The sequence below is a fragment of the Sebastes fasciatus genome, chromosome 12 (assembly GCF_043250625.1).
Source record: "Sebastes fasciatus isolate fSebFas1 chromosome 12, fSebFas1.pri, whole genome shotgun sequence".
Classification (NCBI taxonomy): Eukaryota; Metazoa; Chordata; class Actinopteri; order Perciformes; family Sebastidae; genus Sebastes; species Sebastes fasciatus.
In genome coordinates this window covers 28,838,068-28,860,288 of record NC_133806.1, presented here as the reverse complement: position 1 = coordinate 28,860,288, position 22,221 = coordinate 28,838,068, and the positions used below count along the sequence as shown (strand labels likewise).

At 41.3% G+C, this 22,221-nt stretch overlaps 1 protein-coding gene across 1 annotated transcript in view; it reads right to left on the bottom strand.

The window, feature by feature from the left end:
* nipal2 (NIPA like domain containing 2) overlaps window positions 1-21,784 on the bottom strand; it is a 32,670-nt gene extending 10,886 nt beyond the window's left edge. The window contains exons 1-3 of the mRNA XM_074654558.1: window positions 21,536-21,784; window positions 9,552-9,620; window positions 7,669-7,837 (exon numbers count right to left, since the gene is read on the bottom strand). Of these exons, the coding sequence (XP_074510659.1) occupies window positions 7,669-7,837; window positions 9,552-9,620; window positions 21,536-21,646 (349 nt within the window). The 5' untranslated portion in view covers window positions 21,647-21,784. The remainder of the gene's footprint in view (window positions 1-7,668; window positions 7,838-9,551; window positions 9,621-21,535) is intronic.
* Window positions 21,785-22,221: the final 437 nt, after the last annotated feature.

The following is a 22,221-nucleotide window of genomic DNA, read 5'->3' as shown; positions in this document are numbered from 1 at the left end:
GATCCCCGGAGCAGGTGGAGGACTGGAGTCTTGGACCTGTTTGGAAGCAGCTGCGGTCTCCTTGCCTTTGTTGGGCCGTCAAGATAAGTCTCCTTTACTGAAACTCTCCAGGCTTCTCTATCTTTTTCTCCAAACCCCCCCTAAACACCTAAACCTTCACACACTGAATTGGATTGAACTGAACTGGGTTCATTCAGATTGGAACGGACATTCACACACACATTCACCCTCACCCCACAAATCTTTTAGTAAAATACTGACATTTATCTGTAGTCCTCCTTTAATGAAATGATTTAAAGCAGGCGTGTCAAACTCATTTTAGTTGATGGGCCACATACATACAGCCCAATTTGATCTCAAGTGGGCCGGTACCAGTAAAACCACTGCTTTAATAAATCACGACAACAAAGTTTTTGCTTTCTTTTAGTGTACGAGTGCATTCCTGAAATTTTCACAGTTAATGAACAAAATCCATTTCCAAAAGAGATGAACAGTCGGCTAAGACTAAAAACAGACTGCTGTTTCCTCAAACCTACCAACAATTCATTCATCTTCTCTGTTCTCAGTTCTCCTCGCACATTTTTTGTATTTTTCACCACGATGAGTCCGATAATGGCGTCGAATATTATATTCCTTGAGCACTGAAAGGTGCTGTGAACATACCAAGCACACTAGCTTCCCATTTACCTCTATGAAGAAATAGAAGTGGTCCATTTTTCTGTGTCCACTTTTCTCCTTTTTGACAAAGATATTTTCCAACGGTGGCTCCTGCATGAACAGAAGCCCATGCTTGACAGTGCTGTGTCACGCAGCCTGTCGTGGGATCTGTAATAGCGTATCCAGCATGGCCCGTTAGTCTTATTAGGACAGCGACACCCCCAGTGTTTAAATAGGAATAGCAGTGCATTTTATTGAAATATTAGAATTAATGACTTCTCTGCACACTTTGCAAAGTCATCCAGTGGGCCGGATTGAACCCTTTGGCGGGCCGGTTCTGGCCCCTCAGGCCGTATGTTTGACCAAATGTCACCCCTGATTTAAAGGACATTTGGTTTTCTTATTTGGACTGACTCAGGATTTGAGTTTTGTTTCTCATTAATGGATATATCGTCTGTATTGTCTTTTGAGTATGAACCATACCCTTTGGATTTGATTACTGTTATTTGATAAAAATGAATCGCGGCTGTGTTTTGTTTATCTTGTGCATTTTGTAGCGAGGGTAGCAGGCTATCTGGCTCTCCAAGTGGTTTCCAGTAAGTTTTTTTTAAAGTGACAGGTTAGAATATTGATTATTTTTCTGTCTTATTTTGGATATCTGGGGGTTAAACCTACGTTATAGTATGTACACATCATATGCACGTACACACAAAGCAATCAGCCATGCATGTGTAAATGCATGTCTACATAAATATACATGCAATGCTTGACATGTTTATATTGATCAGCCCGATCAAATCTGTCAGCTTGCTTAGATAAATGGAGCTCATTAGGACTTCATAACAGCAGCAGCGAATTACGGCAAGATGCCATTCCTTGACACGTTTTTCATGAACCCTTTCATCAATATCATTGTCAGAAACGGCAACGCTGAAAAGCAATCAGTTTCGCATGAGCTGAGGCTCAGATTACAGTCTTCTTAATGTACCCACGGGGCGTGCACCGAACCGAGGGAGGCGGATAAACATGCAGCATTTGGGCTGTCGCAGAGACGGATAGCGAGACAGACAGATATGCATGCGGACACACAGACATGCCGATTAACAGATACACAGATGGGTGGCCACAGAGACAGACTAACTGCCTGAGACAGATAAACAAACAGGCGGTGGACAGGCTGACGGCGAGGCAAATAGATATGCAAGTGACAGCAGCAGCCCAGTGAGGAGGTCACTTTACAAAATACACTGTGGCTGCCATATTGGAGGTCCAACTAAGTGCCTCATTTTACATCCTTTTCTGTTGTTTTATTGTTATTTTTTTCCACCAATATTTCAGCACAGCCAGCTGTGTTTGCTGGGAGATTTTGGACACAACCGCAGCGAGCCAGCCAGCCAGCCAGCCAGCCAGCCAGACGGGCGTGCAGGTGATGGCACGCAGACAGAGACAGACAAATTGAACGAAAAAAAAAAATGCTGGAAAATATTGAAAAACAGTCAGACACGCAGTCTGAGTTTGTGTGCAGGCTCTGCCACCATCATAAGGAGATTAGCCACGGAGCATAAACAGCATGTCACCAATGGGATTACTGCGGTGTTGTTGCATGACACACAGGTTGTCAATACGGATGTTAAAGGGGACCTATTATGCTTTTGTGCTTTTTCTCTTTCCTTTAGTGCGTTATATAGCTTTTTTGAGCATGTAAAATATCTGCAGGGTTACAAAGTCCACGCCAAAGCCAGTTACTCTCTCCCACTGACACACTGAAATGCCTTGATTAAAGTCCCGCCTTTTCTTCCGTAATGTGGTGATGTCACCAAGTAAATACATTTGCATAATACCTGCCAAGCGGCTAGTTTGGCACGCCCTCAAACAACGCTAGGTAGAGCGGAGCTGGAGCGGAGTCCGAAGAGTTTGGTTCGGTTGACCAATCACAACAGTCGGTATGAATCAGAAATGCTTTATTGATCCCCGGGGGGAAATTGGGACTTTACAATTGCTCTTATATAAACATAAAGAAATGTAAGAAAATAGAAAAAAGGAATATGTAATATGTCAATTATGTACATAATAACACAATGTATGTAGAGAATAAAAGTAAATAATAAAAATAAGAAATAATAATATAAGAAATGTACAAATATTTGCATTAAGACATGCAATATACAACATATAACCACAGAGCAAATGAGTAAATACAAAATGCTGAGAAGTGGGATCTATTAAGTGTGTTAAATATAAATGCAAGAATGGTATAAATAATAATTAAATACAAATATTTCTTGAAATGTACAGTATATTAATGATAGAGTATTGCACAGTTGAATTATTGCACAAATAATTGTAGAGTTAAGTTGAGAAAAGTAAAGCGTCTTTTGATGTAAACATGTTCTTATAGAAACCTGAATTATGAGTATGCACCTGAAAATGAGCATAATAGGTCCTCTTTAAACAGTGACTGTAGAGCACAATTGCAGTTTTATTAGCAAAATGCTTCCACCTGAGGGCTGATTTTAGGCAACGCTAATAAACCCAAGACATGAAACGCTTTACCATAGACAAAAAATAAGGAAAATTCAAGTTGAATCAAAGCTAAATTTCGCCTCAAGTATGCTCAGTGTCTTTAGACAAAATCATAATGATAGTGTCTTTCAGAGGAGACGTGTGAAACAAGGCATGGTGGTGCGTGATGCCTTCAGGGACATTACTGTCAAATTGGAAGTTTATAAAGACTCTCGTTGGTATTCTGATGAAACAGTCAGTCGTTAAATATTTCATACTGCGAGCGTGTTCGCGTATACATTTAGGACTCCTGCTTTGCCTCTGGGACCAGCTGGATCTAACAAGTAACCATAGCAACACCGTACAAAGTGAGATTCACACGGCTTGATAAAATGAGAACTGAGGTAACCTCTGGGGTGCATAGTTCTGTCACTGCTCCTGTGTGTTTATGGGTGTGTGTGTGTGTGATGTGATGTGTAGTAATGGGAACCTCCCTCTGGGAAAACACACCATGTCAAACATTCTTTCACCACCCGGATCTGACATGAGTGGATGAAAGCAGCGAAAATTGAACTTGTCATCTCCCAGACAAGATCAAATAGAAGAACACAAATACTGTGTGAACACAAAGACACAAAAATGGTGACTGTTGAAAGCTTCCCCGTCCTGTGAAAACATAAGTATAAAGACCGGCTTTCAGAAATTTCCAGCAACAGTTTTGGAGTTTTGAAATGTAATATTAGATGTTATACCATCAAAAGTTCTAGTTGTGAGCCTGAATGACAAACCAAACTTTTTTATTATGTTTCTGTGCTTTTTCCCTTTCCTTTAGTGTTTAATAGTTTTTTGTGGATGTAAAAGGTCTGCAGAGTTACAAAGCCAAAAGTCCATGCCAAAGGGAGTAACTCTCCCCCACAGAAACTAGGGGTGAGAAAAAAAAATGTATTCACATATGTATCAATTTTTTTTTTTTTTTTACGATTTTGAAATAGATTTTTTTAATGCCAGAATCGATATATTTACTTAATTTGAGTCTATGCGGAGGTAGAAGGAAGTTACCGCTTTTATTGTTGTAGTCTGAGTAACGTGACGTCATATCTGTTCCGTATCCGTCAACCAAAACAAACCGCAGTCGGATGCAGCGAGGCGAAACAAAAAAGTAAAAAACGGCGGAGGTTTCACGTGGATACGACACATTTTAAATCCAGTCTATTTCGTGAAATTGTCTCGAAATTTAATCTATTTGATTCGTGTACATAGACACAAATTTACCTTTTTTTTCGCGACGCTCAGCACGACTTTCAACAACGTAATTTTTGTGCATTTTCCTACGAATGTCCAGCAACACGTGATGCACGTGTCAATGTCCGCTCAATGTCCAATGTCCCGTGTTTTTTGACCCACCCAATCACCCCGGCCTCCTCCCTACGTGGCTACTCTCTATACTTCCCGGTTCACAATTACGTGGATCACATACAAATTGATTTCTTGCTGACCATCACGAAAAAAAAATCAAAATTTGTGTCTATGTACGCAAATCAATAAATAAAATTTCGTGACTATTTCCCGAACTGCTGTGCGACTGGGCTGGATAACAACTCATCTTAGTCAATGATTCAGTGCTGCAGGGCTAACATCTGCGAGCGATGCTGATGCAGTGTGGTCTCTGTTTATTTCCACCTTTCCAGCCTCCCTCCTCTCTAGCATGTGATGACATGGTATCTGACGGAGGGAGCCGATGCTCTGCTCCATACAACAGCATTTGGGGTGATGCTGTCATTCCTAATGGAGACCGGTGGGCTCTGTGGATGGAGACAGCGGTAATTGCTCTCCATGGAGTGTCAGCGTGCCGGCGTGACATGCAGGGACAGGCGGATGACAGCGGCGTCATCAGTCCCGCTCCTCCTCTGCCTCTGCTTTCCACTCGCTGTATATCTCTGCCTGTTGTCTTATTTCATTCCTCTCCTCTCTCTCCCTTTCCTTCCTTTCACCTCGCCATCTTCTCCTCTCTTCTACCCATCCAACATCCAACCACTTGCCTCCCTCTTGTTTACTCACCCGAGGCCTCCCGCTGTCTGTCCCCCCCCCCCCTCTGAGCCTTCACACAGCTCTTGGAAAACAGGCACAACAGCGCCGCAGGAGGTGTGTGTTTGTGAAGCATCTCTGGTCGAAAAAGTCCGCTAGACCTGGGTGTTTTTACACACTAGTTACTCACGCTTTTGTGTGTGCTCATTTGCGTACAATATGTGACTCAGCGGGAGGTGAGAAATGGAGTCACAATGGCAGACGGCAACCTGCACATTTCCCCTCTCCTCAGCTCCTACTTGTTAGCTCCGAGGAGGACAGACTGTGTCACATCTTCCTCTCCTTCCCCTCCTCTCACCTCTTCGCCTCTCCCTTCATTAATTCTTCAAGAGCTGCATATTATTCGTGCACACTCCAATGCTACACTAGTGTCTGGCAATTAGTGGTTTTTATAGGGATAATAATGATGAGTACAGTAATTGTTAATACTTTAAAGAACGTCATCGTGTCGGCTTTACACGCACCGACGCAGCATTGGGAGGTTAATGCTCTCTGGAGCGACTGCCATGCAAAACTACAATGGACAAGAGGTGCAGCCTTCTTAACAAGATTTGTGGTTTGGTTCAGTGCTTTATTTAAACCATTCATCCACTTGTGAGACGTGACTACAGGGAAATCGTTTTGAAGCGTCGGGGTAATAGCTGTCATTTATATCCATGACTCACCACCACCTCCAGCGCGCTGAGTGATCGGTGGCGAGAGGCAAGAAGTGAACCTGCTCAATATTTAACCTGTGTTTGCATTGAGCCGCTGCTAGCTGTAGCAACCGGGCAGGCTTTGTTTTGATTGGCTAATGAACCCGGCTTGGTTCATGACAGCTTTAGTAGTTCACACTGTGGGCTGTAAAAATGATCATTCCTGGAGTGGGTTTGGTTGGATTTATAATGTCAGAAGTAGTTGGACTTCCTGAATCACTCATAAAATTTGAAGGGTGGAAATGTATATATTCATCTTCTGGATCCAGTGCTCGATATAAACTTGGAATTTGGAAAAAATGAACATGTATCTACACGCTGACCTGCTGTGTAAGGCTGTAGAGCAACAATTGGAAGTTTCTTTTTGAAAGCAAAGTTTGTGTGCGTCAGAGACTCCACTGAAAGAGGTGAATCAGCCTCGCAAGCGAAGAGAGATATGTAGTCGTGATACACAAGATGTAAATAGCTCTCTCATAAATACTCGTATCAACATGGGAGTGGACAAATATGCTGCTTTATGCAAATGTATGTATTTATTTATTATTGGAAATCAATTAACACAAAACAATGACAAGTATTTTCCAGAAACCCTCACAGGTACTGCATTTAGCATAAAAATTATGCTCAAATCATAACATGATAAACTGCAGCCCAACAGGCAACAACAGCTGTCAGTGTGTCAGTGTGCTGACTTGACTATGACTTGCCACAAACTGCATGTGATTATTATAAAGTGGGCATGTCTGTAAAGAGGAGACTCGTGGGTACCCATAGAACCCGTTTTCATTCACATATCTTGAGGTCAAGGGGACCCCTTTGAAAATGGCCATGATTTCATTGCCATAATGTTGCGTAAGTTTGGAGCGTTATTTAACCTCCTTCGCGACAGTCAGACATGGTTGGTACCAATGGATTCCTTAGGTTTTCTAGTTTCATATGGTAGTAAAACTGAGCCCACTACAACCTCCGAAAGATTGATTGGCTTAATGTGTTATGGAAATGAATGACGTTAAAATAAACTTGCATTAACATATAATTATTGCGTTAACTTTGACAGCCCTAATATACTGTATATATCTTTATTACACGGCTGTGTTGAATACTTGATTCTGATGAGGGCGATGAGAGACCCCTCTGCTTTGTGTCGGGGTCCACCAGCTGCAGCATCGCCCTGTCTGGGATTCTTTCACAACAATGACCGGCTCGCTGTACATTATCCCTTAAGTGGATATGAAATAAGTCTTCTTGCAGTCCCATATTGTCATAAACTTCATCTCTTCGATTAGATTCTTCCTAATTTTTGACAGATCTTTTTAGGATCCGTTCTACAATGTTTTCCAGTAAATAGTAAATGGATCCATATTGGTACGGTACTCGTATGGACTTGATTCTTAAACGAGATTATAGAAAAGATCATGACACAATTGTGTCTGTTACTGATAATGGTTTTAAAGTAAAACTGAAACTACTAAAACTTTTTTTGGAGTGACCATATCTATGAAAAACCTGAGTCACTGAGATTTCATATTGAACTTTTGGAAAGGTGAAGTATCTGTACTGTACTACAGCTCTCCTTCTGTATTCTTGATGCATTTGAGTGAGTTTTTTTTCCAGATAAAACAGACTTTCAGCATGGCAATGTTTCCTGTTGCTCCCAAGGGAAGCAACCTTTCCTCCTGCCTTCATGCATGGATAATGTATGAGGGGGGGGGGGAAAGGTCGCACTTACCTATGACAGACACGCAGCCCAGCGGGGCTATGAGCGATGCTGGGGCGAAGCCGTAGGCAGCAAAGTTTCCCAGCTCCCCGACACCCATGAGAACCACACCGCTCCACCACAGCACGGAGGTGTAGTAGGGCTTGGAGCCACGCTGAGACTGACGGACGTGGGCATATTTCTGTCAGGAGGAGAGGGAACAGGAACACAAACTCAAACATACACAAATACAGATAAACCTTACATACAGCATTACACTCACACAACTCTAAACACACCATAACACCATCTGCTGATTAGTATTTCATCTCAGAAGAGGCATGACACCAATTAAGCAAATCAATGAGGTGGGAAGCTGTACAAGGCCAACGCAAATGTACACTTCATAATCATTAATAGTTCTATCTTTGCAAGCTTACACCGGCACTTTTTCACATGTAATTGAACACAAGTTGTCACGCCCTCACCATCTGTCTCACACACCCTGCCACAAACACCTCAGTTTCTGCACCTGCATCAAAAGAGTTTTTGCATGTGCTATTACTGTCATCTATAGTGGTTATTTGCATAATAACACACAATTCAAATGATTGTGAAATAAATTATAGTATTTTTATTTCAATATTTGCCTTGATTAAAAAAACATCTTGTCATAAGTAGTTCTAATTATATATTATAAGCTGCTTAGAGTGTTAGGAAGATAAACAGGTCATATTTCACTCTATTTTATATTGGTGTGAAAACATCTCCTTCAAACAACTGGATTTGACCAAGTTTCTCACCGAAAACTACATTTTACAAGATTAAATTTGAACGCATCATGATAGTGTTATAATTTACCATCGCCCAGTACTCACTTTTACTGAGTAGAGTCTGAACGCAGCATAATGTAACTCAATGGAACATCGGTTAACGGAGCTCCTTAGCGTCGTGCTGTTGGCAGACAAGCCGGTCTCTTTGATTACTCTGAGCAGCATCATGGCAACAAATTACAAGTGTCTGATTAAGTTAGTTGTTCCACATGTTTTAAAGCTTGTTCCTCCACGGCTTATTTTGGATTTACAGTTGTGACAAATTGCAGCTTTATGTCTTCTTCACTCACACTGAAGAACTTCCACACCAGCGACATGTCGTGTGTGTGACGTTACTGACTGTGCCGCTGTGTGCCGACGTACAAACATAACGTGGAGGCTGTACATGTGTGTGTGTGTAACCGGCAAAAGATCGGATATAAGAGACTGCTGAAAACCGGCCGGCTTCGATCGGCTGCTGATTGACGGTTGATCTCTAGCTGTTAGTTTAGGAACAGTTGATTTATGCAGCAGAGTTTTCTATGAGTGGAGCACGTATTATAAACGTCAATATCGCAGTCTTTCAAGTTCATTTAATTGTGGGAAGCCAAAATCGTGATTATTAATTAATTAATTATATTTAGTTGATAACATCTATTCTCTTGGGTCGATTATTTAAAAGTGTGCAACTCAAAAACAATTGCACTTCACTTGAAATAGTGCTGACAAGGCATCAGGGAGCATAATTATGAAGTATTATAATCAGGTCCAGACACAAAGTGCAAACAATTTGCTGTTTGATTACTTTACTGGACACTTTTATTGCTTACCACAAATTTAAAATGAAATAGATGTTTGAACATTCTCTTCTATTCTAATTCAAATAGGCTTTTAATACACAGTCGTGTCTGCCGTCTGCTGCACAACGCCTGCGGTGAACAAGTCAGCAGATCACACAGTCGGTGCCTACGTTCACTCGGATCCTGATGAACACACAGAGAGAGGCAGTCTAGCAGCACTAAGAGAGTAGGAAAAAGAGTCTTTACAGGCATCATGTGCCTGCTGTGTGTGTCTGTTGTACAGCTGGATTCCAGCGCTTCCTACCTGTATGTTGAGTGAAATGCTGATGAGGACGTTCCCACATATGGAGACGATGATTCCCAGGAGATAGGTCTGTGGGAACAAACAGTGAAGAGGCACAAGATTAGGTGACGCTCTACTTGTCACACAACAAATCCAAATACCCCATAATACCCCCTCCAGCTGTCACATCTGTCATTTCCATGACAACCACAGAGACCGCCGTTCCATTGGTGCTCTGTTCAAAGGCCCTAGTGTGTGCTCCTGTGAAACGGAGGCTTCTAGGGTTTCATCATATTAAACTTTCAATTCTCACACACTCACATGCAGTAAAAAGCAACCAGACACAAACACTCCCTCACCCTCTTAACTCTCCCACGATATACGACACCACACAAAGGTCCATGGATGCAGGTTGGTACACACCGTTAGTCACATAAACACCCTGGTCATGACACATATGCAAGGTCTTAGGAGTAGAACTCTGATAATGTAGCGTTGGTTGAAAACGTGGACAAGATTGAAGTGTCACACAGCAGCAAATCAACACGACTATGTGTCTACAGCCATGTTAATGGCTCTGGGAGGCTGTACTTTGGCTCAATGATAAAACATCAGCATGCTAACATGCTTACAATGACAATGCTAAGATGCTTATGGTTGGCAGGTATTTACCATGTCCACCATAGCATGTTATCATGCTAACATTTCCCAATTAGCGCTAAACACAAAGGCATTAGTTTTGCAGGTATTTGGTAAGAAACCAAAGTACTGTGAAAATTACAATTTTGACCTGATGATGGCTGATTGATGGATCGCAAAATTCAGTAGTGCTACATCCTCTGGAGACCGTGAACACGTTCTTATCCCAACTCGTCACATACGGAGGCTTTGTCAGACCCCTCTGCGTCACTTTTTGGTCACAGTAAACACGTGCTTAATGTTGTGAATTAAACAAAAAACACTTGCTTTGGATGAGGCAACAAAACCTCTATAGTTAGGTTTAGGAAAAAACAATATGGTTGGGCTTAAAATTACTACGTTTTTACAGTGAAAATGTGACTGTTGTGACAATCAGCTGATTGTAAAGTGAAAGTGAAACGTAACGCATGGGACACGAACAGCGGCCTCTGGATGAAAGCCCTCCCGCTCGCCCGGTGTGTCTCTTTTGCTCTTTATGATACGTAAATCACAGCACTTTCCCTGTGTGTTTACTGTTGCCACAGATGGGTTTACATTGTAGTTATTGGAACGCCCGGTGCGTCTCCTACCGCCGCTAAAGAGTGCCTTGTGGCGTAATGTCTGTATTAAGTTTCATGGCAATCCATCCAATAGCTTTTAAGATTTTTAAGACCAAAGTGTTGGACCGACACTGCCACCCTAGAGCCACGTAGCGTGGCTAAAAAAGAACATAAAGCTCTTCAGAAAAAATGGCTTGCACCATGAGATTCTTGGCCATCTTTTTGTAGCCAACTCTCAGCAGGAATGCATGATGGGTGTTTCAGTGATGGAAAGAGAAGCAGGATCCGTTTGCTTTAAGTGTTTCGAGAATATGCCGGGCTACATTCCCCCCCACTCCCCCCCACCCCACCCCCCCATATGCTTGGAAAATGATTGCCAAGAGGGAATTTAATTTTAGGTCATAAACATACCGGTGGCTGTGGGCGGACAAAGTTTACAAAGAAATGAAAGAGCGCCGTGGGGGTGGAATGTGAATGATGAAAACCTAAAGAAAGAAAGTCAATCACTGTAGAAGAAGTAACAGCAGCCGAGCACATCCAAGTATTTATCCCTTGAAGGAGCATTACGAGAGAGAGGGAGGGTAGAGAGAAAAGAGAGACGGGATTGCAAAGACGGGAATTGAAACAAAGAAATAGGAGGCGGAGGAGCTGCTAAATGAGAGGAGGGGAGATGATAATAAAAAGATGGGAAAGAGGACAGCAACAGAGAGGCAATGCTCAGGTTCAGCGGTCCATTCTGCGAGATAAGACGGGCGGGGGGTTATTGTCAATAATATCCATCTGATATTATTGACAATGAGATAAAAACACTGTGGTCAAAGGATACTAGAATGAATAGTGTAAATTAATTCACATGGTCTCCGAACACAACAGCTGATTACTATCACGCAATCCACAGGTCGTCTAGCGCTCTGTCAGAGCACATTATTAGACACCTTCAGTGGAAAATATGAATCTTCACACCACTGCGGGGAAGGAGATGACATTATAAATTACTCTTAAAGTCATTAAGACCAAAACCCATTCTCTGAACAAGGAGAATAGCCTTCTGCTCTTTCTATCTGCGTACAGTGAAGCATGCAAAGGATCCCCAGACAAAATGATGAAACACAGTTTCTCGTCACCTTTCTTTTAATGAGACCAGCAGTACAACAGGGACTGCGGTCGAAAAGTCTTTTCTGCTTAAGAAGGTTCCTAACGGAGTAAAATGATTCAGAAGTATCTAAGTGGTAGCCATAATTAGAGCTGTTGGAATTCTCTAAATACTAAGGAAAGGTGCTTCAATGCTTCCTTTCTTATCTCATTTAGCATAGGATACACTGGACCATCCGTTACCAAAGGGAAGGAGATAATACCGCCCCACAAGTCCTTGCGACGGCCACTTTTAAAGCGACGCATCATTCTGACAAATGATATGTCATATACTAATTGTGATTCATGTTGAACAAGTAAAAAAACAAAACAACAATAACAAATAAAATGAACATATAGCAAACAAATAATCAACATAAATAAATATTACTTCCGAAAAGGAGTAGGAAGAAATATACATTTAATGGTTCTACTCCTTCACCATAACTCAAAAAATAATTCAATATTTATCATATAAACCTTTGTGGTAGCCTGTAGGTTATTCCTTTTTTATTTCAGTTCCAACCTTGTTAATGAAGTCATATTTTGCACTGGTTATCCACGGCTATCCACAGGTCAGATAATCCTTTATTATTATTATAGGGCAGCTCCCAAGCTTTGGAACTCCCTCCCACAACTCATTAGACAGTCTGATTCCCTCACCCTATTTCAGTCCCGCCTCAAGACCCATCTTTTCTCCTCTGCCTACTCCTAGCCCTCCCTCCCCTTACCCATTTGTCCATGTGTATGCATGACAGTGCGCCTGTGTGTGTCGTTTGTCTGCTGTTTGTCTCACACCGTTTCCCCCCATAGTGTAAAGCGTCTTTGAGTCCTTGAAAAGCGCTATATAAGTTGAATTTATTATTATTATTATATGTTGTTGTAAAGTGTTCCAGCAGCAGAGGGACTGGCGGTATCTCTCTTTCAGACGCCGCGGGTGAAGCAGCATGTCACTGAAGGAGCTATTTAACAACGCACGGGGCGACCATGCACCTTTTGTAGTCCATCTTCAGAAAGTTTCTCCACAGTAGACCCGCGTTCCTAACATCCGCTGCCATCGCATCATAATTACGGAGCATATAGTGTAAGTGCAATCGGATTCTCTAAACACCACGGCTGTCTTTTCCTAAGACCTTCTGAATTCTCCTTCACATCTTTCCTTGACCTCATGACGTTTTCCATCGAGGTCAAGGAAAAGTGGTTAGGAAAAGACATTAGGATGTCATTTTTTTAACTTTTCAACCGCAGCCAGGGTCTCATCCTCAAGTGTGCTTCATCACAGAGGCAAAATATGAGTTTGGAATTGAGTGTATGAGGAGCAGGTCTGAGACTGAACTTCAAAACCTCACATCCTAGCTGCAGAACTATTATGTACCTCAGACTTTCACAAACTATCAGGCATTTCCTTACTTTAGACTTTTTAAAGTATTCTTGTGTAGCACTCTTGCACGGCTCTTTGAGTGTACAAACACTATTTTATGTTCACTGCAGACACATCAAGATCAACCACATTTCTACTTGTTGGCAGCAACTAAAGTCAACATTTGCACTCAAGACTCAACTTTGGCGCAGCGATGTTTTGGCAGCATGCTAACATGCTCACATGACAATGTTAACGTGCTGATGAGTCAAAGGTGTTTACCATGTTCAACATCTTAGTTTTTGCATGTAATTATGCTGATATTTCCTAATTAGCACGGGACACAAAGTACAGCTGAGGCTGATGGGAATGTCATCACATCTGAAGGTATTTAGTCATAAACCAAAGTATTGGACAAAGGGATATTTTGACACCTTGGTGCTACAAAAAAACTCAGATGACCATATAAATATATACATACATTTGCATAAAGCAAGCATAATTGCCCACTCCCATGTTGATAAGAGTATTAAATACTTGACAAATCGTCCTTTTTAAGGTACATTTTGAACAGATAAAAAAATGTGTGATTAATTGCGATTAACGATGGACCATCATGCGATTAATCGCATAAATATTTTAATCGATTGACAGCAAACAACCAAAATCAAAATAAAACAAAAACATAAAATTAAGCGTTTGATCCAACATTAAATAAAACCCAATGTGGGTGGTTAGGGTTAACCAATATTGTCCAGAAAAATACTATGACATGGACTCATTGGACACATAGACATTTACGTCCCTGTTAAAAGTTTAATTAGAGTCTAATTTTCAGTCTTCTGTCTACATTTCTAAACATGACAGGACTAAACTATGGCTGATAACAGTTGTTGATGCAGCACACCCAGGTCTACTGGCACGGGATATGTAGTCTGAAGGAAAGAATAGTACACAGTAGAAGTGAGTAGAGGGAATGAGGAAAGACCTACAGCCCATTTTCAATTAGCGTTGACTTATCTGATCATCACCCATCAGCCCACTTTAATTTAAAACCACTTGTGTTGTACCCTCTTTATAACTACATAACACAGCTCATCACCTCCTCACCAGCCTGATGGAGGTTTTAAGCCCAGTGGATTTGGGTTTAAATACAAAACCACCACCATACACTCCTCTATTTCACAGTCTGCCGCTATCTTCTCAATTTCTGCTCACCAAGTCTGATGAGTCCACTGACCTGTAACAGAGGTAAACAGGATTTTGACTCCAGTGTGTCTGTGTGTGTGTGTGTGTCTATGTGTGATGATGGTGCTTGCGGTGCATCGGAGGTAAACAGGATTTAAGAGGAGGAGGTGGGAAGCAGATGGGCAGCTCAATGATGGGGACTGATATCACATCAAGATAAAAAAAACCTGTGTGTGTGTAATGATAGATTCCATCCTCAACTGTTGAAGCAGACAGACAGTCAGACAGAGAGAGAGAGTGAGTGGTGGAGAGATGACTACTGTGCTCTGTGGTAATTCATGATCAGACAGGCAGCGTCATCCATCAGGCCAGCTGTGCTCTGTTCACTAAACCAAGATCAATAACCTTGTCAAGCTTTACAGGACAGAGTGTAAGTGGCCCGCTGCTTTGCTGTTACTGCGCCCACGAGGAGGCTGCTGGTTAATGCTGAGAGGGGCCAGGGGGCAGACTGAGGTGTGTGTGTGTGTGTGTGTGTGGTTGTGAGGGAGAAACAGTGTGTTAAGAGAACAAAGCGGTGGATGTACAGCCTGAGGATAGTTTATTCCACAGACTTCACACAGGAGATGTGGCAATTTGAAGTGTGAAGAGTGAGCCAGCTCACCTTTTCATTGGATTCATTCCAACTAAGCAAGTGAAATCGATCTAATTACAGTAAAAATATTTTTTGTTTTTGTTTGTTATGTCAGTGTTGGTGGGAGGGTGCACCCGATTCAACTCTCATCAGGCCATTAAATAAATGTTATCAGTCAGTTAAAAGCAACACGTTGTAAAACTGAATGAAATGTCACGTTTTGAACACAAACAAAAAGGCTTCTTTGGGTTTAGGCAAAAAAAACAGTTAAGTTTAGGCAATAAAACTATGACTTCTTTAGGTTTAGGCAACACAAATTACTTTGTTAACTTTAAGGAAAAACATTGTGTTTTGGGTTAAAATAACTACACATTTGTTTCTGTCTATACTGTAGCGCCTGACTTCCGCTTCTGCTCCTGTCATAATAAGTACGGTCGCTAGAGGTCGCTGTCGTGTTCTTTTATACATTCTTTCGGTGATCTACCATGTGAATAGATGATAAAACCTACTAGTGGGTGTAGTAGGCCCCTATCGACCCACATCTATGGGGCTTATAGCGACTGACCACGTCTATTTATAGCCAGACAACAGTCTAATCGGCTGGGAGAGAGAGTCTCTACCCACCGAGGGAGATAAATACAAGAGAGAGTGAGAGAGAGGAAGATAAACAGAGAGAGGGAGAGAGAGAGAGTTTTCCTGTTACAGGAAGAGCAAACAAAGCTGTCGAGACAGGCGAGGCCGGTACACTGGGAGTGCCTTTGGCTTGTGGCTTAGCAAACATTACACACTTTACCTAAGGAAAGCAAGAGACTTCACGCCACAAAGCTCCCTGTGTTGCGCTGTACTCGTGTGTTTAATATTTTGCCACTGATGTTTTACAGAGCTGAGCATTTTTCTGCTGTTAAACTTCACTGTACTGTAGCTGCATGGGAAAGAATTCAAGAGAAGGCCACTTCAGCTATGCAATGGTGGGAGGTAACTAAGTGCATTTACTTAAACTATTTTGAGGTATTTACTTTATACTTTATGTGAGCATTTCCATTTTATGCTACTTTATACCTCACTTCTACTCCAGTACGTTCATGTTACTGTTAGTGAACTTACTATCTGTATTAGAACTATAATTAGGGATGCACAGATCCTACTTTTTGAGTCCCAATACCGATGGCGATACTTGCTTTCCCAACTTTGTAAAGCATAATGTGACAAATAAATACAAATATAGATAAACATTTACTGAATTGTAATTTACTATTAAAATAATAAATCGTACACTAACAACTTGGTCAAATATCTTCAAAATTAACAGGAATTACATTTCAAGTTTAAACCTTTTTAATGCAGCAACACATCGGTCATCACTTAAACAGCAATTAAAATTCCATTATATATTGTATACAGTATATAAACATAGAATTGAATTGAATAGATCGGCTCCATTGTCACCGATAGCCCATCCAGCTATTTGAGTCAGTATCGGCCAGATATCCGTTCCAGTATTGGTGCATCGCAGACTATAATAAATGAAACTACCTAGATAGAGTGGTTGAAACTAGCCATAGCACATTAATGCATCAATAAGTATAAACCAATATTATAATATATGTAATAATGCAACACTCAACAGGCGGCATCTAGTGATGAGGTTGGAACCAACTGAAACATCTCCCGTGTGCCAAGCGTGTAGGAGAACTACGGTTGCCGATGTGAAAACATGAAAACGTGAATGGCCTATCGAGAGCCTGTGTTTGGTTTGTCCGTTCTGGGCTACTGTAGAAACATGGTGGCCGGCTCTGTGAAGAGGACCCGCTCCGTATGTAGATATAAACGGCTCATTCTAAACTAACAAAAACACAATTCTTATTTTAGGTGATTATACACTAAAGAAAACATACTTATTAATATTATATTCCATTTCTGCCTTTAGATCCCCCTAAATATTACACGCTGGTCCTGTAAGTATCGATATTTGGAGATTTTATCCAGTTGTTTTAGGGTGAACTTTCCCTTTACCACTCCAGTGTGTGCGTTTGATGAAGTCTTCTGGGTTGTTCCAGGCCAGCCACACGAGAAAGCTAATTATACCCCAGCTTTCCTTTTAGCTTTGTCAAAACGTAATTAATTTGTTACAAAGTGGGATTCAGTTGCACAAAATGTCACCAGAGAACAATTGACACTAAAGAACTGACAGCTTAACCGGCAAACGATGCAGCGCACAATGACACCGACACCGAGCGGCACGGTTAAAGTTTTAAATGCTGCTGCCAGAGTCTTAACAAGAAACAGCAATATGACTGCGAGAGTCAGAGGATTGGATTCTTTAACCTGACATCGATACTGATTGTGAGGGAGCCAGTCAGACTGTTGTTTTAGTCAGCAATTAAATAAAAAGTCATGATGACAGAAACTCAAACAGGAGTCCAACTGCAGCAGTCAAGCAAGTTTGAATATCAAGAAATGCAAAAGTCAGCAAAAACTCTGGGAACTGCATCGGCACATTCATCATCAACGACACATGGCAAGTTTTGTCCACTGTGTTTACCATCATGTGGTGGAATAACTGTACTTCTGTATCTTTTAAATCAAATTGCAGTCGGTGTATTATGTAAATTCCATTACATAAATGTCAGAGATAAAGTCCATTTCAGTTTCTAGTAATTTCTCCCTGGAAGTTTTTCACCCTCTAGGTACTCATAAGTCATGCAAAACTGAAAATAATGTTTGGTGCATTATAGGACTGGACTGAGCATCAGACCCTGAATCCAAACAAACATGCATGCACACGTTACTTCTGTGTACGTGGGCTTCAACCTAATTTATATTCTTACTGTAACCTTAATCCTGCACCCCACATCTAACCTGGTAAGGACATTTATCATCCTCATGTTATACCACACACATACACGCAACTCTAGTGACAAGCAATTTGTCACGGGTGTGTACTTGGAACAAAGCAGACTGAAATCACGGGATCAGAACGCAACACCAAACTCTGAACCCTTCTGCAAAGCATGTATCGCTGCTGCTCTGAATCTAAACTAAAGCTGAAGCAACAGAAGCCGAATAAGGACTGAGGGCACTGATCCTCCTCTTCCTCCTCCTCGCTTTAGGACACTGACCCAAAGACGGACGGACGGACGGACGGACAGACAGATAGACAGCATGGCCCCATTGTGTCCACTGACAATGGGCATCTGTCCCTCCCTGGGATGGGCTGATCTCTGGATGAAGCCTGTCAGTTTCTGCTCAGAGGTGATGGGTACAGAAGAAGCAGAGTCTCAGCTCAGAGACGTAGATGAGCGAGGATGAGAACGACAAAGAGAGAAGGATCGAGATGCACTATTTATTTTGACATTAGGGCTGTCAATCAATTAAAATATTTAATCGCGATTAATCGCAGGATTGTCCATATTTAATCACGATTAATTGCAAATTAATCACACATTTTTTTTATCTGTTCAAAATGTACCTTAAAGGGCAAATATGCTGCTTTATACAAATGTATGTATATACAGTATTTATTATTGGAAATAAATTAACAACACAAAATAATGACAAATATTGTCCAGAATCCCTCACAATACAGAAAACAGACTACCGCCGCCTGCTGCTATGGAGAGTTATTTCATCTCATGCAGGTGCAGAACGTACGTGGTAGTTGGTCGTCGGCTGTAGTCTTTGCGATGTGTTCGAGTGCAACTTTTTGGCCATGACAAAGGCGACGTGAGGCGACTCAACAGTCGACCTTCGTCGCTGCTAGTTCTTTGATGTCGGTTTGGTGTGTCTGGGCCTCAACAGGTGATCCAACCAATGGGACCTCCCGCAACATCAACATGTTCAGTCCACCAGTGAAAACATTTCCAACTGTGGGAGGCAGTCAAAGTGCGAGACAGACAGATATTGTCCCCCTGGATGTCGGGATGTTCTCTGGGATGGTGGGTAGCTGGGACCATTAGCCAGCTGCTCAGGACTCTTACAGTAGATCTATTCTCTCACAACCCACCCATGGGCCATTACTCATTACTTACGCCTCTCACTCCTCCTCTGTTACTCTCTCTCTCTCTCTCTCTCTCTCTCTCTGTCTGCCCCCCCCAGTGGTAATGTCACACAGAGGAAACACACTGACAGAGGAAGATGAGCATGGCGAGAATGTGTGTCTGCATAAGAGTAGGAGGACAGAGGACTGACACACACATAACAGGACATTAGCGAACACACACACTGGAAGAGAAAGACTTTAAAGGGGACATATCATGCTCATTTCCAGGTTCATACTTGTATTTGGGCAGGGCTGGCTCTAGCCCTTTTGGTGGCCCTAACCCTAAACCCGTAAACCGCAACACATATCAGACATCACAATGTTTTTTGTATTTAAATAACTGTATTTATTATAATATAAATAAACAATTGGTCCCTGATATTGTTGGCTTAAAAGTGTTTATTTAGTTTCACTGCAATTTACACTTTTATTAATAAATAAGTGCGGCCAGGCTGATGAAAAAGTGAGAGAAAGAGAGTTACAGGGGTGAAAAGTGTATTTCTTTCTTTCATTCTGTATTTGTTAATTTTAACCTCAATGCAGAAATTGAGGGAGGCTGCCCAGCAGCAACATTTTATTTTTTATTTTATATTTCTTTTTAGAGGGCGACCAGCCCCCTCCAGAAGGTGACGCCCTAGGTGACCGCCTATATGGCCTATATGCCTTAAGCCGGCCTTGAGTTTGGGGTTTCTACTAGAACATGTTTACATGCTTTAATGTTCAAAAAACACATTATTTTTCTCATACTGTCTGTCTGAATATGCCTGTATTCACCCTCTGTCTGAAACGCTCCGTTTTAGTGCCTGTCTCTTTAAGACCCCCTCCTGAGAAAGCCCAGTCTGCTCTGATTGGCTTGCAAGAAAAATATGGTGAACTTTTTCAAAGGTAGTTCTCAAGCCGTGGGTGATAGTATATTAATGAGCCTGCACGTGACATAGGAATGGGAGCCAAATCTGATTGGCTTGTTTAATCACATGTTTTCTGACTGGGTTCTCATATCTCACAGTTTGTGGGTTGGTAGGAACTCCAGATCCCTAAATGTATGTGCACAAGCACTGGAAAAGTGAGTTCTTCTGTGATATGTCTATATTACCATGCACAAACAGATTTGCAGATACTCAACTTGAGAGTCCACTTACAAAGTTAAAAGTTCAAAAGAAAGAGAAAAGGGCATTTCAACACAATGACTTAGTCACGATCACTTTAGAAAATAATTGCGACAGGTGCCAACACCGATAGATCTCCGTGCTGTCGGGCCTCCTCATCCACACTGAGTGCTCATTACACAAAGAGCTTTAGAGGCCGAGGTTAGATTTTGACTTCCAAGATTTTTTTTTTCTAGACTACCTTAATCTCTTTTTGGAAATTAGTGTGTAATGTCCTGCTACAAATTGAGTTTTGTGAGGGAGAGTTCCTGAAAGTTAGTAAAGGAGAAACATCAACACTTTCCTCCTATCTCTTCAGCTCTGAGTGTTGCAGTGAAGCTGAACAGCTGAAACAGGTCCATCATGATTTATATCACACATACAAAGGAAATAACTCACGTACAGTAGAAATGGGCAAAGACACTGGCCTCCAATGACATTTTGGGAAATAAAGAAGGATGAAATTATGTAGGCTACAGATTTTTAGGAAGTATTATGGTTAGGGAAGGAACCAGAGAAATAATCCTCCAAACTTGCGCTAAATTTTGGCGAAGAAAAACTGGCATGGCCATTTCCAAAGGGGTCCCTTGACCTCAAGATATGAATTAAAATGGGTTCTTTGGGTACCCACGAGTCTCCCCTTTACATACATGCCCACTTTATGATAGTTTGCAATGTTATGCAAGTGCCTGTGAGGGTTTCTGGACAATATTTGTCATTGTTTTGTGTTGTTAATTGATTTCCAGTAATAAATATATACATACATTTGCATACTTGTCCACTCGCATGTTGATAATAGTATTAAACATGCCATTAACCGCAATTAACTATGGACAATCATGCGATTAATCGCGATTAAATATTTTAATCGATTAAATATTTTAATCGATTAACAGCCCTAATTATATTCTTCAAATTATGTTTTTAAATTGTCTTCAAATGGCAAAAATGCAATAGATACATACCTCCTCTTATATAAGTTGACATCTACATTAAGTGATTTACCATGAAGTGGAAAAAGTCTCTTCAATTGAACTGTCTGATCAAAGAGTTGAAGTTGGTTTATCTCACAATACATTCATGGTTTGATCAATATTAAGTATTAATCTATTCCACAATCTCTATAATCAATAATCACCTATCAGCCAAGATAACTATGTTGGCTATGAACACGTTTCCCCATTAGACTACCTGTTAGACTACCTGTTAGACTACCTGTTAGACTACCTGTTAGACTACCTGACTGAACAGTCTGAGAGTTAAACCAACTCACCCGGAGTGGGTTCTCCATGATCTCCCCGCTGTGAGCCTGAGGCGAGGTCAGATCCGTAGTATGTGGAGAACTTGAATTCGCCATGTTTTCCTTCTCGTTTAATAAGGACATAACGTTTATTAGAGACTCTCTTCACATCTTTGACATCGCTGTTATTCCAGCTCACCCCATCCCGTGCATCATCCTGGTCCCGTGTCACTTCACTGGAGCTCAGCAGGAAAAGTTCCTCATTGTTGGCGGATCAGGAGTTTGTGCTGACTTCAAGTGCGGTCGGAAAAATGGAACTTTTCAGTCAACCATGTGGGGTCGGCCTACTGTTTCTATCTTTTAAATGATATGTTAATTGGATTATTTTTGGGGGGTGGATTGCAATTAAGAATGAACTGCATCAAAATCTTTTCTACTGCTCGGAGAACAGAGAGTACATTTTACAAGGTGGGCCCTTGTAAATATATTGCCTTGCTATAAATAAATAAATATATATTTATATATATATATATATATATAAGGAATAATCTGGCGTTATGATACGTATCATGATACAAGGGTGACATGTCAATATATTGCGATACTGTAAGCAAGGCAATATTTTGCAATTTATTTTTCAAATCTAATTTTAGGAAAACTGTCATAGTATAAAGACACCGCCATATGCATGAAATCTGAATTTAAAAAAAAATCACTAT